This window comes from Mustela lutreola, chromosome 7, assembly GCF_030435805.1.
Source record: "Mustela lutreola isolate mMusLut2 chromosome 7, mMusLut2.pri, whole genome shotgun sequence".
In the NCBI taxonomy this organism is placed as follows: Eukaryota; Metazoa; Chordata; class Mammalia; order Carnivora; family Mustelidae; genus Mustela; species Mustela lutreola.
In genome coordinates, this window is record NC_081296.1 from 144,904,741 (window position 1) to 144,919,616 (window position 14,876).

The 14,876-nt window shown below is 41.6% G+C and overlaps 1 protein-coding gene across 2 annotated transcripts in view; it reads right to left on the reverse strand.

The window, feature by feature from the left end:
• Positions 1-14,876, reverse strand: part of ATG2B (autophagy related 2B) — an 85,077-nt gene that overhangs the window by 11,433 nt on the left and 58,768 nt on the right. For both annotated transcript variants that reach the window (XM_059183047.1, XM_059183046.1), the window contains exons 30-37: positions 14,456-14,658; positions 13,169-13,395; positions 10,954-11,062; positions 9,836-10,030; positions 8,883-8,984; positions 3,264-3,342; positions 2,759-2,966; positions 275-344 (exon numbers count right to left, since the gene is read on the reverse strand). In XM_059183047.1, coding sequence (XP_059039030.1) covers positions 275-344; positions 2,759-2,966; positions 3,264-3,342; positions 8,883-8,984; positions 9,836-10,030; positions 10,954-11,062; positions 13,169-13,395; positions 14,456-14,658 — 1,193 coding nt within the window. The remainder of the gene's footprint in view (positions 1-274; positions 345-2,758; positions 2,967-3,263; positions 3,343-8,882; positions 8,985-9,835; positions 10,031-10,953; positions 11,063-13,168; positions 13,396-14,455; positions 14,659-14,876) is intronic.

Sequence of the window (14,876 nt, forward strand, 5' to 3'; positions counted from 1 at the left end):
ATTTGGACAAGTCAAGGTAGTATTCATCCATTAATGCAGCTAAAACACTTGAAGTATTTACAGCAAAAAAATATATATGCAATAATATATATTACCCAATTTATACTGAATTTTACTCATGGGTAAAGTAAATGATGTTTACTTTAAAAACAGAATTAAATTTTAAAATCTTGCACGTCACTTCAAACATATAAACCATTACAGAAAAAGTTTAAAAATTAACTCCATTAGAAAAGATAACTTTGTAGAATATATTTATACAAAGTTTCCAAACCTGATCCATTGATACGTGTTTGCCATGATAATCAAGTCGAATAGGAACTTCTGATGTGAATCTAAATTCTCTGAAGATAAAGAAAGGAGGGGAGTTATTTATATTCAGAAGTACCTGTGGTTGAAATTAGATATAAATTAAACAGTTCAACTAGGTAATAAAAACGAACCATAAAATAAATAAGGTGACTATCTCGAGGCCTAAATAAAGGGCAATGTCTTTTGGCTCCACCTTTTCTTAAGGTAATATAACAACTAAACGAATGTTAACCATCTTATACACTGTATATATTTTATTTAAATTTTCTCACAAAAAAACTTCCCCTAGTTTACTAATGTTTACCTTAGAAAAATTTATTCTGGCAGATATTCTCAATTTATAAAGAATAATAAAGGCAACCTTCAAGATCAAACCAAATAATATAATCATTTCCAAGAAGTAAAAAAGAGAAGAGGTAAGGGACTTCTCTCAACTGCGCCATGACGCAGAGCGCACCAGAAAAGCCAGCCACGAATCCCACTTTTACCAGCTATACGTGTAATCATGGGCAAGGAACTTAACTCTGAGCCTAAACGTCTTAGTCAATTTTTAAAATGCCACCCTTGTTGGTGAATTTTAGTGAGCATCCTTGAAATTAATGCTTATAAACAGGATACTGACACACAACCACCAATAGTATACATCAAACAAAAGGAACTAACTTCCCAAAGCTGGACTGTAAATTGGACTTAAAACACAATTTTTCTACAGAATTAGTGTCTGCATTTATATCCTAAGCCATTCCCCAAAAGTCCAATTTAACACACAGTAAAATGGAAAAGCTGTACTTAAACATCAATCATTACAAGAACCTGGGACCCCAGGTCATCCCTCATCATCCAAACACGTATCTCCACTTGGTTCTCTGGGCCTTTTGGTTCTCTTCCTTTCTCTGTTTTCTTCATGGCACATAATATGACAAATCACGTATGTAAATTATTTGTAGGCTCAATTATACAGGGAATTTTTCTCGACCTTGCTCACTGTGGCATACACAGAGCTCAATAAATATTGTGGGATGGCTGGCAGACATCAGGCCATCACTTAGAAAATGCACTAGATTTGGGATTAAGACCTGTGTTCTGGCCTTGACTCAGCCACTAACTGTGTGGTCTTGAACAAGGCAACGTACTTCTCCAGACACTAAAGTTCCTCGCCCGTGAAGTGAGTAACCTGGACTGTATCACTGACTACTACTCTAAGCCTTCTAGGAGCTTGTGAGAGTAAAAACACAAATCCATAGCTATTTTAAACAGTCTAATTATAAAAAAAAAATTTACCTAAGTGAGGCTATGCATGCTGAATAAAAAGTGTCAAATTTCTCCACCTGCAGGCCAAAACTGTTAACAATTCAATTTCTTTTGGACTGGTTATCCAGTGTTCACAAAAACCAAACCAGGAGTTCATGTGTGATTAATATAAAATGAGAATTTGAATTATTACTTATGATACACAATTTTTTGTAGTAAAAAAAAAATCAAAGATCAATGTGGGTAAGTAATTAAAGAGATTCTTCTTTCCTGGTGAAATGTTTAAAACTGCCAGAGATCATTTACAGGACCCTTCCAATTCTCATGTTATTTTCTACAGTATACAAGTATATAAAATCTCTATTTTCTACAGTATACAAGATATATAAAATATGAAAGCACTTTAAATAGTTAGACTGCCCACGTAGGGCCATGCCCAAAGTCTAACCTAAAGTCAGCTTGAAAAGCCAGAATCTGGGGGTGACTGATGTCAGCCGGAGTACGGAAAACGAGGGGAGTAACGAACGGCTCCTCACAACACAGATGGCTTCAATCTTTCTTCTTCCTCCTTCCAAAAGAGCCAAGGCTCCAGGCCCCCCATGAAGGGCGGGGATAGAAGGACGATGGGAAGGATGAACAGGTCTAGAAACGAGGGATAACTCCAGCGTGCAAGCAGCTAGCGGAGTGGTGGGCAGGACAGCGGGAGCATGCGGGCCCTTCCCGACAGTGCCAAATGAGCCAGGGAGCAAGCGAAGGGCCAGGAAAGACACAACAGTCATTGGGAAGGGCAGATGCAAAACCAGACAGAAAATGCCCTTCTGCACGTGGGAGAAGGAAAGCACAGGGAAACCGAAGGGAAGCCAAGGTGTGTGAGGGCAAAGAGGAAAGGGCATCATGTTTAAGGAGGTACAAATAAGCCAGTAAGAGTGACCGGGAAGAGCGACAGAAGGAAGAAGGTAAGAGGAAAAGGACATTCCTGCTACAGAATCAGGAGACACGACTCCTGAACCAGGGTTACCATGTGTAATCAAGGGTGCAGTGCACGTGGAGCCCACAAATAAATAAAGACACCAGTTACTATGCAGCAGTGCAAAGAAAAGCTGGCGTAACCTCATAATTAGTGGTGGATAAACACATTAAAGAACCTGCAAAACACTAAAATAATTTCACGTGTCATCAAAATTAAGTGATTTACCTAAAAAACACGGGCTGATCACTAAATGATGCCTCTTCAGCTGAGAAGTCCTTCTCTTCCTCCCCATTAACCACTCCCACTGAGTTGGCACCATCATCTTGGGAAGGTTGCTTTGGCCCAGGGAAAGAAAGAACTAGATTCGGCTCCTTGGAGGTGCTTAAGTGCCTTGGCAAACTGCAGGTGACATCAGCTCCAGGAGACTTTTTAACTGAAAAGGTAATGCGCACATTAGAAAAATTAGGAACGCTTCTTTAGAGCAACCATTTAAAATTCATATGAATTTAACTTGTTTTGCTGCATTTAATAAACACCATTACTGCTAGAGAAAATTGACATCTACCTTTTAAATTATTACTCTCACATAAACAGCATTTGCAAAATATAAAAGCACATTTATATAAATGAGAATAAAGACTGTCAGTACACTCTCAAAAAGGCCTCATAACAATCAAAAATCAACCCAAGTACTTGTTATAGACTTTTTCCAACTATACATATTTAATACCTTCTGGATCTGGAGCCATTAGAAGCTCTACTTCTGTAGAAAGACTTGTGAAGAAATCCTTCAGGAAGAACAAGGCATCCTAAAATGAAAAGATGTAATTATAACCAAAGGGCAGGCACAGGGGCGGGGGGCCTGGGAGGGGGACATCTACTTCTGAAACTATGAAGTATCTCAAAGTCCAGTATTTTACTCATTCAAAAACCACTATAATTTTTTTGAGTTCTTCATCTGTGTGAAGCACTGTTCCTATTCCCCATCTCTCTCTCTCTCTCTCTCTCTCTCTCTCACACACACACACACACACATACACACACACAAATTCCTTGTTAATTCTCACAACTCTGAGAAAGTTAGATTTGTTAAAATTAAGATACAGAAGTTAAAGATCACATAGCTATTTCTTTCTTTCTTTTTTTTTTTTTCCATACAGCTATTTCTAAATCAAGTACATATTGGTTTTCTCAGAAATACGGCGTCCTTGTTCTCGGACACCAGCGCTCCGTGTGAACCGGCGGCAGTGGGCGTGTCACCGCCGTGAGGAACAGCAGCCGGCCAGCCTGGACACAGGCATGTACCTCGCAAGTTCTTACTGCCATATTTCTGCCTTTACCACTATGTTCTATTGCCTTAACACATTTTCTCCAACGGACAAGATACTCAAAATTAAAATCCATAAAATCACCCAGTATGGTCTCTTCTGAAATGGTATCATAACGAAAATGCACGGACCTGTCTTAATGCTGTCCGAGCGAGCCACATTTGCCAGGTATTAGCAGCTTCATTTTACTCACCTCACTCTCACCATCTGGAGATTAAATGCCTATTCTTCCTTCCATTAAAAAAAAATTCTCAATTAATATAAAGCATCACTACTGTACCAAAATGCAGTGTGGTGGGGAAGTAAAGGGTCATATTTGGTAGCACACCCTGAGTCTGGTCATTCCAAAGGATCTAATCAACTACTACTAACGTTTACCAGAGGTATCAATGACGAAAGTCAGAAAGGCATTTTTTCTAGGTAATGTGGCATATGGGAGACTGAGGGATGGGACTGAAGAGCAAGGACGTGGTTTCCACAGTACGGAAACGATTTTGGTTCTACAGTAACGCAGTGGGTTTATGAACTGCCCACTACCTTATGCTTCACACTTACAGAAGTGTATTTTGTTACATTACATACATTATATATCACCCAGGTATGTGTGCATATATACAGACATTTAACATATGTATATCAAATATTAGATATTTCAAATGTAATAGTACCTAAAATATTATTCTTTGACCACTAGATGGTGATATTTTAACACAATAAATACTTGGACTCTATGACTGCCTTCAAATAACACAAGAGAAAATTTCCAGGTATAAATATGCTCTTAAAAAAGGGGGGGGGGGGGCGCACCTGAGTGGCTCAGTGAATTAAGCCTCTGCCTTCGGCTCAAGACATGATCTCAGGGTCCTGGGATCGAGCCCCCACATCAGGCTCTCTGCTCTGGTGGGAAGCCTGTTCCCCCTTGCCCCCCTCCCCCGGCCTGCTCTGCCTACTTGAGATCTCTCTCTCTGCCAAATAAATAAATAAAATAAATAAATAAAATCTTAAAAAAAGAGAGAGCGAGAGAGAGAGAAGACCATAGAGACAGTGGCTTTTATCTATTTTCACTACAAATGCACAAAACAGAAGAGGAGATATTAATTGTCAGCATTTCAATATGCTCTCAGAAGTTTTAATTTTGGTATTCACGCTAAACTCTTTACAACTCAATAAAACTACCTGATTTTAAAACTAACAAGACACAAACACTTCACAAAAGGGTGCACAGGCACCAAGTAAGCGTGTGAAAAGACGCTCAGCATCGTTAGTCCTCAGGGAAATGCAAACGAAAACCACAATGAACACCAAATAAGACCGTTAAAATTAAGAAGACAGTGTCAGGTTTGGTCAGCGTGTGAACCAGCAGCAGCTCCCTTTAAGTTCCTGGGGGAAGGGATACCAAGGGTCTAACCACCTTATAAGGGAAAACCGGCAGCTTCTTACGATGGTCAAATACGCATCTGCCTCATGGCCTGGAAAGTGTTTATGATAACCAAGACAAAGACGACTTGTACACAACCTCGTAACAGCTTTATTCCTAAGAGCCCAAACCAAGAAAACCACCAAATATAAATCACATAAATGGCTACACGAACTGTGGCACGGCCACACCAGGACATCCGTCCTCAGCAATAAAAAGGAACGGACCGAACAGAGGTGAACAGCCACGCCTCCGCACAGGTGAAGCTCCCGGCTCAGGAAGCCGAACACACTTCCATTTACACCAAGCTGTGGGACGGAACGAGCTGACCTATGGCGATGGAAAGGAGACCAGTGGTTACTTGGAGGTGCTGGAGGCTGACCATAATGGGGCACAGGGGACTCTGAAGGACACAGAAAATGCTATTTCAACTGGTGGAGTAGTTACTCCAGTGTATCTGTCACGCTGTACACTGTACACCTAAAATCCGGCACTTTATTGTATGCAAACTATACCTCCACAGAATCAACTTCTTAAAACTTTAAAGAAATGTGGTTTTTGTTTTTGTTTTCTTAATAAATTTAGGCTATAGTTATTTCTACCTTTAAGAAGATACGAACAGGGGCACCTGGGTGGCCCGCTTGGTTGAGCAACTGCCTTCAGCTCAGGTCATGATCCCGCAGTGCTGGGATGGAGTCCCACATGGAGCTTCCAGCTCCGTGAGGAGTCTGCTTCTCTCTCTGACCTTCACCCCTCTCATGCGCTCTCTCTCTCTCTCTCTCTCAAATGAGAAGATACTAACAGTATCCTCTATCACAGGACAGAAGTGTTAAAATAATTAATTATAATGTCATACTCAATCAAGCAATGATGCTATGAAGCCACAAATGTGCCCACTAGTACTGCTACATAATCACCATCTCAAACCTCAGCCAACCACATACTTCCCTTACCAGAATAGCCTCCCATCTCCTCTCACAACCTGAAATGGGCCCTCAATGCCTTTACACAAATCTTAATGCAACTAACTCCACCACTTCCCTTAAGACCCATGGCAAGTGTCACCTCCTCCATAAAGCCTTTCCTGATTACCCCTCATTCCTCTGAACTCCCTGCCTGGCTCTGGAACCCCTTCTGCTGCCACACATCCCGCTATGCGTATCTTTACCACTAGGACTCACCTCAGAGTGTTAAAAGTCCTCTGTTTTATGTCAGTCTCCACCCCCATACAGAGATCTTTGAAGATGGGGATGTTCACTTATCTTTGTGTCCCCAGCATCCTGGTACAGGACCTGGGACAAGGCTGGCATTCGGCAGATCATTTGGGACTAACAAGCATATCTTCCCCGCACAGATTTGTACGCAGTGCTACACTGAAATGGACACCAGACAGGGGAGTCAGGAAATCTGGCCTCTTCATAGTTCACAACTAAACTGCCTAGTTACATGACCGCCTCATCTACTTACCCTTTCCCAGATGAAAACTGTTCCTTCTGCCTAGTGTCCTATGGGCATGCTGAGCTTTGGAAACAATGGCCCTGAACTTAAACACCAACACAGCTTTTTTGAAAACATGAGAAAATAGCATGTTGCTTTCATACTCACTATCTATGATCTATTTAAAAGAAATAAAGTCAGGGACATGCTTGGGGGGGGGGGACATTATGCAAAACATTATCGTTCTTCAACTGATTTGTTTTCAAAAGAAAAAATGGAGAACAGAAGTATCTGGTTTTCTTTTCAGATGACCACTTGCTCTCTCAAACCAAAGCTCGTCAATCTTTGAAGGTGCCAGTCCGAAAGGACGTTTGCGCAATGAATCCACTGGCACACACCTGCGAGCACGGCTGTGCCCCCCTTGGGTTCATTTTGGGGAACGATTTCCCGCTCCTCTTCAGGTCAGCCAAAAGAATGAGTTCCCTGCTTTCTCAAAGATTAGTATCTCCCCATTTCAAAAATCACAATGCTTTATAGTTCTAAGAAGAAATTAAGCTCAATATTTAAAAAAAAAAAAAAAAAAAGTCTATTAAAGAAAACTGGGTAGGGCACTTGGGTGTCTCAGTGGGTTAAGCATCTGCCTTTGGCTCAGATCATGATCCCGGGGTCCTGGGATTGAGTCCTGCGTCAGATTCCCTGTTCAGCAGGGAGTCTGGTTCTCCCTCTACCTTCCCCACTGCTCATGATCTCTCTCTCTCAAATAAATAAAATCTTAAAAAAAGAGAAAAAAGAAAGGAAAAAACCTGGGTTTGCTATGTCTGGCAAAGTCATGCCATAAAGAAGTCTCCCACTCAAATTCTTGCTCACAATAATTTCCACAGATCGAATTTCCCATAAATGCTTGACTGTAAAACTATACAATCACGGGCCCGTGTATGGATAAGTCAAAATATGGGTAGCCAAAGAAATTCTTCTCATAAGGAGAGAAAATAAATCTAAAGAACCACTGGCAAGTCCGTCCTACCTCAGAAGCTACAGATACTAACGTGAAACTGTGCTGAACTTCGGTGCCTCACAAGACAGTTTTTCTGAGAAACTGCCCATATTTTCACAAGATGATCATTTTAATACCTTCTTCCTGAAATATGTTACGTATTTCAATAACAAGTCAACATTACTGAATCCGTACCACGTAAGCAAACCAACAGTGCTATTCCACACAGACTCTCCTTCCCCATCAATGTGCGGCAAACAGAGTTCAGCCGTCTCAAAAGCAGACTACTTTGCAAACTCCATTTATCTGCTCCAGGTGTGACGTGCTTCAGTTAATAAGAACAACAGTTAATACTTCTGATCCTTAACACCAAGCTAAATATTTAACTCACGCAAGTCTCTTCTGATCCTTATTTTTTAAAAAATGATTCTGTATCTACCTCTACTACTCTGATTTTATCAGTAAAGGAAGTGAGGCTTGGAGAAGGGACTTGCCTAAAGCCCCCAACTAGGGAAAGAGAACTGAGGCGTTAACCCCAATGTGACCCCAGCGGACTGAAGAGCATCAAGTGCTCACACCCCCTGAACCTAGTTTGCCCAAGCGGCACCAACTATCTTTTAAACAGTGGAGTTAAGGGAAAACCCGGGACAATTTGATGGAAATGCTTGCTTGCAAAGTGGACTTCTTTGGGTCTTTCCACAAATCTGTTGTTTGTGACCTGTTCACAGTCACAATGAGAATGTGACCGTGACAAAATAATTTGTCATCTTGCCCAGGGCAGAAGGAATTCTCTTCCAGGTGCTGTGGTGAAGAGACAAACGCTTGGATCTTTCAATCACAGATATCAGGGAGTCGTTTCCTACACCCTGAAAACACCGGCGTACCTGCCGCAGCGCGTCCAGACACGGGACAAGGGGAAGCAGGGACCGAGCGCTGGGTCATGCGGACAATGAGGAGACCGGAGCAGAGCATCTAATCATGTTTACTCACCAACAGTTCAGATTCCAAATGCCTGATGAGTCTGCCCTGTTCTTTACCAGCAGAATTCTTCAATTATGTGATTCTCGTAACAGTTAAATAACAATAAACATTTTAATTCACCTAAATTAAATCCCTCCTTCTGAAGCTGGGACACAGAAGCAGAATTCCACACGCGACGCTTGCAGTACAAACCTGGTCAATATTGAGGCGAAGGGGCATCAGAGACACTCGCAAGCAGCACTCCTGCGGCGACCGGCCGGACTCTGGGCGCACGTGCAGTGCTTTCACCGTCAACTACGAGAGAAGAACAACATTTTTCTCCAACTACATTACAACCTTGTTTTCTTTAAAAAAAAAAAAAAAGAAGAAGAAGAAAAAGAAACAAAAGGAAAAAAGTCCCATTTGTTACAGGAGAACTGAAAGTGGAATTTTCCCCCTTTTTGTTTAAAGGCCTGAATCACACCGTTCTGGGTCACACGCTCCCCGAAGCTCAGGATACGGGTTCTCCGTAGTGGGAAAGACACAGACGACAGTGTGGTACACGCGCTTCAGGGTCTGCTGGGCCCCCGGAGCGAATTCATAGGGCCACCCTCCAAAGACAGCTTCTAGGACCGTTTTCGTCCAGCAATCCTGAGTCAATCATTCCTACTCCACTACAACTCACAAACTGTCAGAAATCTGGAACACTTCCAGCAATACTAAATGTTCTGTGTAGATCACCATGGACTTCCAGTTTGCCTCGGGTATCAATACACTGACAATTATAAAACGGACCCTAAAAGCGACATGTAAAGTAATTTTTAAATAATAAAACTTTAAGCGGCACCTGGGTGGCTCAGTTAACCATCGGCCTTCAGTTCAGGTCATGATCCCAGAGTCCTGGGATCAAATCCCACATCCGCTCCCTGCTCAGCGGGGAGTCTGCTTCTCCCTCGGCCCCTCCCTCCAGCTCATGCCCACTCACTCTGTTTGAAATAAAATCTTTTAAAATTAATAAATCCTTAAACAGAATATTTAAAAGGTATTTTCATATTAATATAAAAAAAAACTTCGAATTCCCCATTTCAATCTTCTGCAGTTAGATACAATAAACACACTTTTCCAAAATGAACATAGAATAGAAAATATGAGGTCTTAAATCTCACCATGTTGGAATGAGCTTTTCGAGGCATTTCTTTACTGCAATACAGGTACAAAAACTTATTCATTTGTGATGTTGCCAGACGGTCTCGAATTTCAAGATCCTGCACGATGAACACCTGCCGGGAGACTGGGTGCTCTAAGAGGCCAGAGTCACACTCTGGCTTGCAAGGCGGGTAGACCTCATGCTGAAATTTCACCTTCACAGAAAAGAAGGAATACACAACAATTTTTACCCTTTATTTAAATTAGATTTCTCCTTTAAAATGCAAAGTATCACCCAACACTTTCGTGGAATTCTCGGGTTCCAATTCCACTTTCAGAGAACAGAACATTCCTTCATTTGTTCACTTTCTTCATCTACGTGTGTCCACCACACAAGGATAAGCTCGGCTGACATCTCTTATTTGATCTTGGCAAAATCCCTACCCTTTTCAAGCAAAACTCTCTCTAAGAATACAGAATAATACACAAAATTATCATCTTGCATACCTATGAAATTGCTTGAAAAACAATCAGTGGAGATAAAGTTCAAGTTCCAAAGTGAGGCAAGGATACAATGAAATCGTCACTAATATATGACACCTGGCACAATCCCAGACAAGCTGAAAGAACTGAATGCACAGGATGTCACTGGTGACCTGGACATACTGGTCTCTAGACATTCCTGATGGACCTGACACAGGTCCTATCCAACGGCAGCCCTCCCAGATAGCTACTCCAGGGGAGCTGTTCCCCAAGTGTGGTCCTGGGAAAGGTAATATCAGAATCACCTGGGAACTCATTAAAAATGCAAATTCATGGGCCCCACCTCATACTGATTCAGAAACTCTGGGGCCCAGCAACTTGTGTTTTAACAAGCCCTCGAGGGGATTCTGATGCTTGCTCAACTCTGAGACACACTCCTCTAGGGACAGCCTGGGAAAACAAAAACAAAACAAAACCCCTCAAACTTCTTGGAACATTTGAGAAAGAAAAAGCAAAAGTTTTACAAGACCCCTGCATTTTTCTAATCCAAAAGACTGGGACTTACGGCTCAAGACCACCAGGCTGGGGAGTAACCAAGGAACCCCCATTAATGCTCCTATTGCAGTGGCTTTTTCTTTTCAAAATGCCATCTTACCTTGCTTAACTGTATTTCCATTAAAAAGTCATGGTTTCTTCCTTTTCCCCCACATACCATGTTACGTCCATGCCTTGTGGGAGTGTGAGAAGGTGAACTGTGGGGACTGCTATAAATGGAAAAATTGAAAAAGAAAAAAAAAATCCTTTTGTTAAAGGAAATATTTAAGAAAGGCAATGAGTAACCTCAGGAAAAATGGCAAGATAAAAAAAGAAAATAGGATTACAGAACTATCAAGACATGGTCACAGAAGGTATTTCTCTATATCAAATCTTAATGCTTTGGAGGCCCGGAGAACATGAATTTTATTACTGCCACTGTGGCAATCATCTGCCTGCTAAATATTCAGAACTACAGAAAAACCTTACTATGGTGTTGGTGCTCATGTAACAGGACACAGAAAAAGGAGACCTCCTGAGAAGTTCCTTATTACTTCAGAAACTCCCTACAGTCAGAGTACAATCCCAATCAATACCAAATCAGAGTACAATCCCAATCAATACCAAAAATAAATAAATAAATAAAATCACTTTTTTTTCCTTGAGATTTTATTTATTTGACAGAGCATGAGTGAAAGAGCAGAAGCAGGGGGAGCAGCAGAAGCAGAAGGAGCAGCAGATTCCCCGCTTAGCAGGGAGTCTGATGCACGACTTGACCCCAGGGCCCTGGATCATGACCTGAGCCAAAGGCAGATGCTTAACCGACTGAACCATCCAGGCATCCCTAAAAAATCACTTTTTTTTTAAAGATTTTATTTATTTATTTGACAGAGAGAGATCACAAGTAGGCAGATAGGCAGGCAGAGAGAGAGAGAGAAGCAGGCTCCCTGCTTAGCAGAGAGCCTGATGCGGGACTCGATCCCAGGACCCTGAGATCATGACCTGAGCCGAAGGCAGCAGCTTAACCCACTGAGCCACTCAGGCGCCCCAAAATCACTTTTAATTAGAAAGTCTCTGCACTGTTGTGCCAACGATTACCACTCCCTGAAACCTTTTCTGATCCTCCCACCCTAACGAGAAAGTTCGCTCCCACTGCACCTAGGCGGGCTGGTCCTCTTCTAGCTCCACCGAACAACACACTCATTGAACAAGTACTTCAGGAGCACCAACCCTTTGCCTGGCACTGCTGGACGCCAGACATTCAGGGCCACACCTGGCCCCTGCCCCCTGAAGCACAGATTTCACTTCACTGCCCTCATCTGCTTCCATAATGGCCCTTCTGAATGCAGGACAAGGTCTGGGTCTTTTTTTTTTTTTAAGATTTTATTTATTTGAGAGCAAGAGAGAGTGAGCATGAGAGACAGCATGAGTGGAGAGAAGGAGGGGCAGAGGAGAGGCAGAAGCAAGCTCCCCACTGAGCAAGGAGCCTGATGTGGGACTTGATACCAGGACCCTGGGACCACAGCCTGAGCTGAAGACAGACACTTAACCCACTGAGCCACCTAAGTGCCCTGGGTCTTATTCATTTTAGTGAATGTGCCTCTAATACAGGCTCCAACACATGGCAGGTAACCCCAAAATTTTGCTGAACGGAAATCACTTAAGTCACCATATTTTAGTAAATATACAAACAATGCAACTAAGTTTACAAATGAAAAGTTTTAATATTAAAAGACTAACATTTAATTAATGTAGTTTTCAATACTACTTTATTAATTATTCTTAAAATGACAAATCCTAGGGGGCCTGGATGGCTCAGTCAGTTAAGCGTCTGTCTTTTAGCTCAGGTCACAATCCCGGAGTCCCAGGATCAAGCCCCACATTATCTGCCTCCCTGCCCAGCGGGGGGAGTCTGCTTCTCATTCTGCCCCTCACTCCAACCGTGCGCTCTCTCACACGTGCTCACTCTCTCTCTCTCAAATAAATAAAATCTTTTTTAGGGGCACCTGGCTGGCTCAGTGGGTTAAAGCCTTGCCTTCGGCTTGGGTCGTGATCCCAGAGTCCTGGGATGGAGCCCTGCATTGGGGGGGGGGGGGGGGGGGTTTCTCAGCAGGGAGCCTGCTTCCTCCTCTCTCTCTGCCTGCTTCTCTGCCTACTTGTGATCTCTGTCTGTCAAATAAATAAATAAAATCTTTAAAAAAAAATCTTTTTTAAAAAATGACAAATTCTTTTTCTAGGAAAAGACTATAATGGTCTGTAAAAAAAAAAAAAAGCAAAACAAATCAAAATAAACAAACAAAAAACAACAACAAAAACTTATGTAGAAATCAACTTACATGTAACTTTTAGCTGGAGAAGTAGGAGGGACCGTTCCAAAATCCTTTCCTCCATAAAGATGCCAAACAAGAGAGACTTCTTTAACAACATAGCGGACGATAGGGATGGGAAAGTGCAATGGGGCTTTGCTCGTGTCCGTCTTCTTAGCGGGCTGACTAAAGTAATTCTCTCTTATTACAATTGCATCATCGACCATCACTTTTACAACTGGCTCTTCCTCCTTCTCCTAAAATAAACAGGGAACACACATGGTCTGGTCTCAGTAGAAACCACCGATTATGCTGCAGATCTCAAGATTTCTTGATTCTGAATTCTTCCTAACAACAATATCAATATATGAAACGGGCAAGTGGTGATATTAATCATCACACTGGATGGTCCGCATTATTCAGCATCAAATGGACTTTCTATGTAAATCACTCCACAAGGAGTCCTTCATAGTCTTCAATCTAGCTTTTACCATTTGATAATAAAAAGGCACAGATTTAGTAGGTGTGTGTGGATGTGAGTGTGTGTCTGGTGTGTGTGTTTATTGTTTAATTCAAAGTCAAGACTACATTCCAAACTTGTCATACTTCAACATATGGACCAAATTACCATGATCCTAATAATGAAATCATCCTGAGTTTGACTGCTTTTATTTTTCTTAATTTCCCAGGATGCAGTAAAACAAATACATTCACCAAGTCACTACTGAGCAGTTTAGTATGTGTATGTGCTAAATGGCGATTTCATGAAGTTCAACTCCAGCACTTAACTGATCTAGTGAGCTGTGCGTTCTTACATCCAGGCCATACTTTTAAATGCAAGCAGGACTCTCACATGGCAATTACACTTATCAAACACCCATCAGCCTTCACACACCATGTCTTACCTTTCCCAGTTCTTGGACTAGCAACTCTGGTTAGCACTCCTTTTGCCATTTCCTTGCCCTGAGGAGCTATCTTAACTATGCACAACATCTGTAGTTTGATAATCTACGTAGAAAATTTTGCCCTGAAACTAATAATACACTATATGTTAACTTGAATTTAAATAAAATCTAAAAAAAAAAAATCGTTTTTAATTTTGCAAATATTGAGCATTCTTCTCTGAGTTTTAGAGTGATGGGTCACAGAAATAATATAGCAAACATTTGCAAAGCCTCAATAATAAATCACAGAATGAAGTCGCTGTGAACTGCCAAGAGATATAAAAAAAATCTGAAGACTCTTTCTCAAGTACCCTTTGGTCATTTCAACTTGTAACACTACCTTAAGGCCTCAATTATAGCATCCATTTATTACCTGAACGTTTGCTCTTGGTGCAAAAATGATGCAAAAGTCGTCATTCTCCGTGGGCACACGTGCCATGGCATCACTAACCGAGTGGTGTGTGAAGGAGGTGTAAGGGGGGCCAGGCTCCTGCGACACGTTCCCACTCTCATCTGGAAACAGGAAGAGGTCTGAACAACATGGCTCCTGAGTTTGAGATTTTTCATCCAAAACACCTAGGTAAAAAAGAATACAACCCTCAATTTTGGTACATTTTGAACAGTAACACTTAGTACACATTTTAACCACGTGTGAGATACACACTACATTGAAATGTTTTCACCTGTAATACCTCACTTATTTCTTACAATAACCTTCCCATTACCAATAAAAAGACTGACAGTAAGTTTGAAGTTCTCTAAGAGAACAGTAAATGATGGTCTCATAAAGTCAT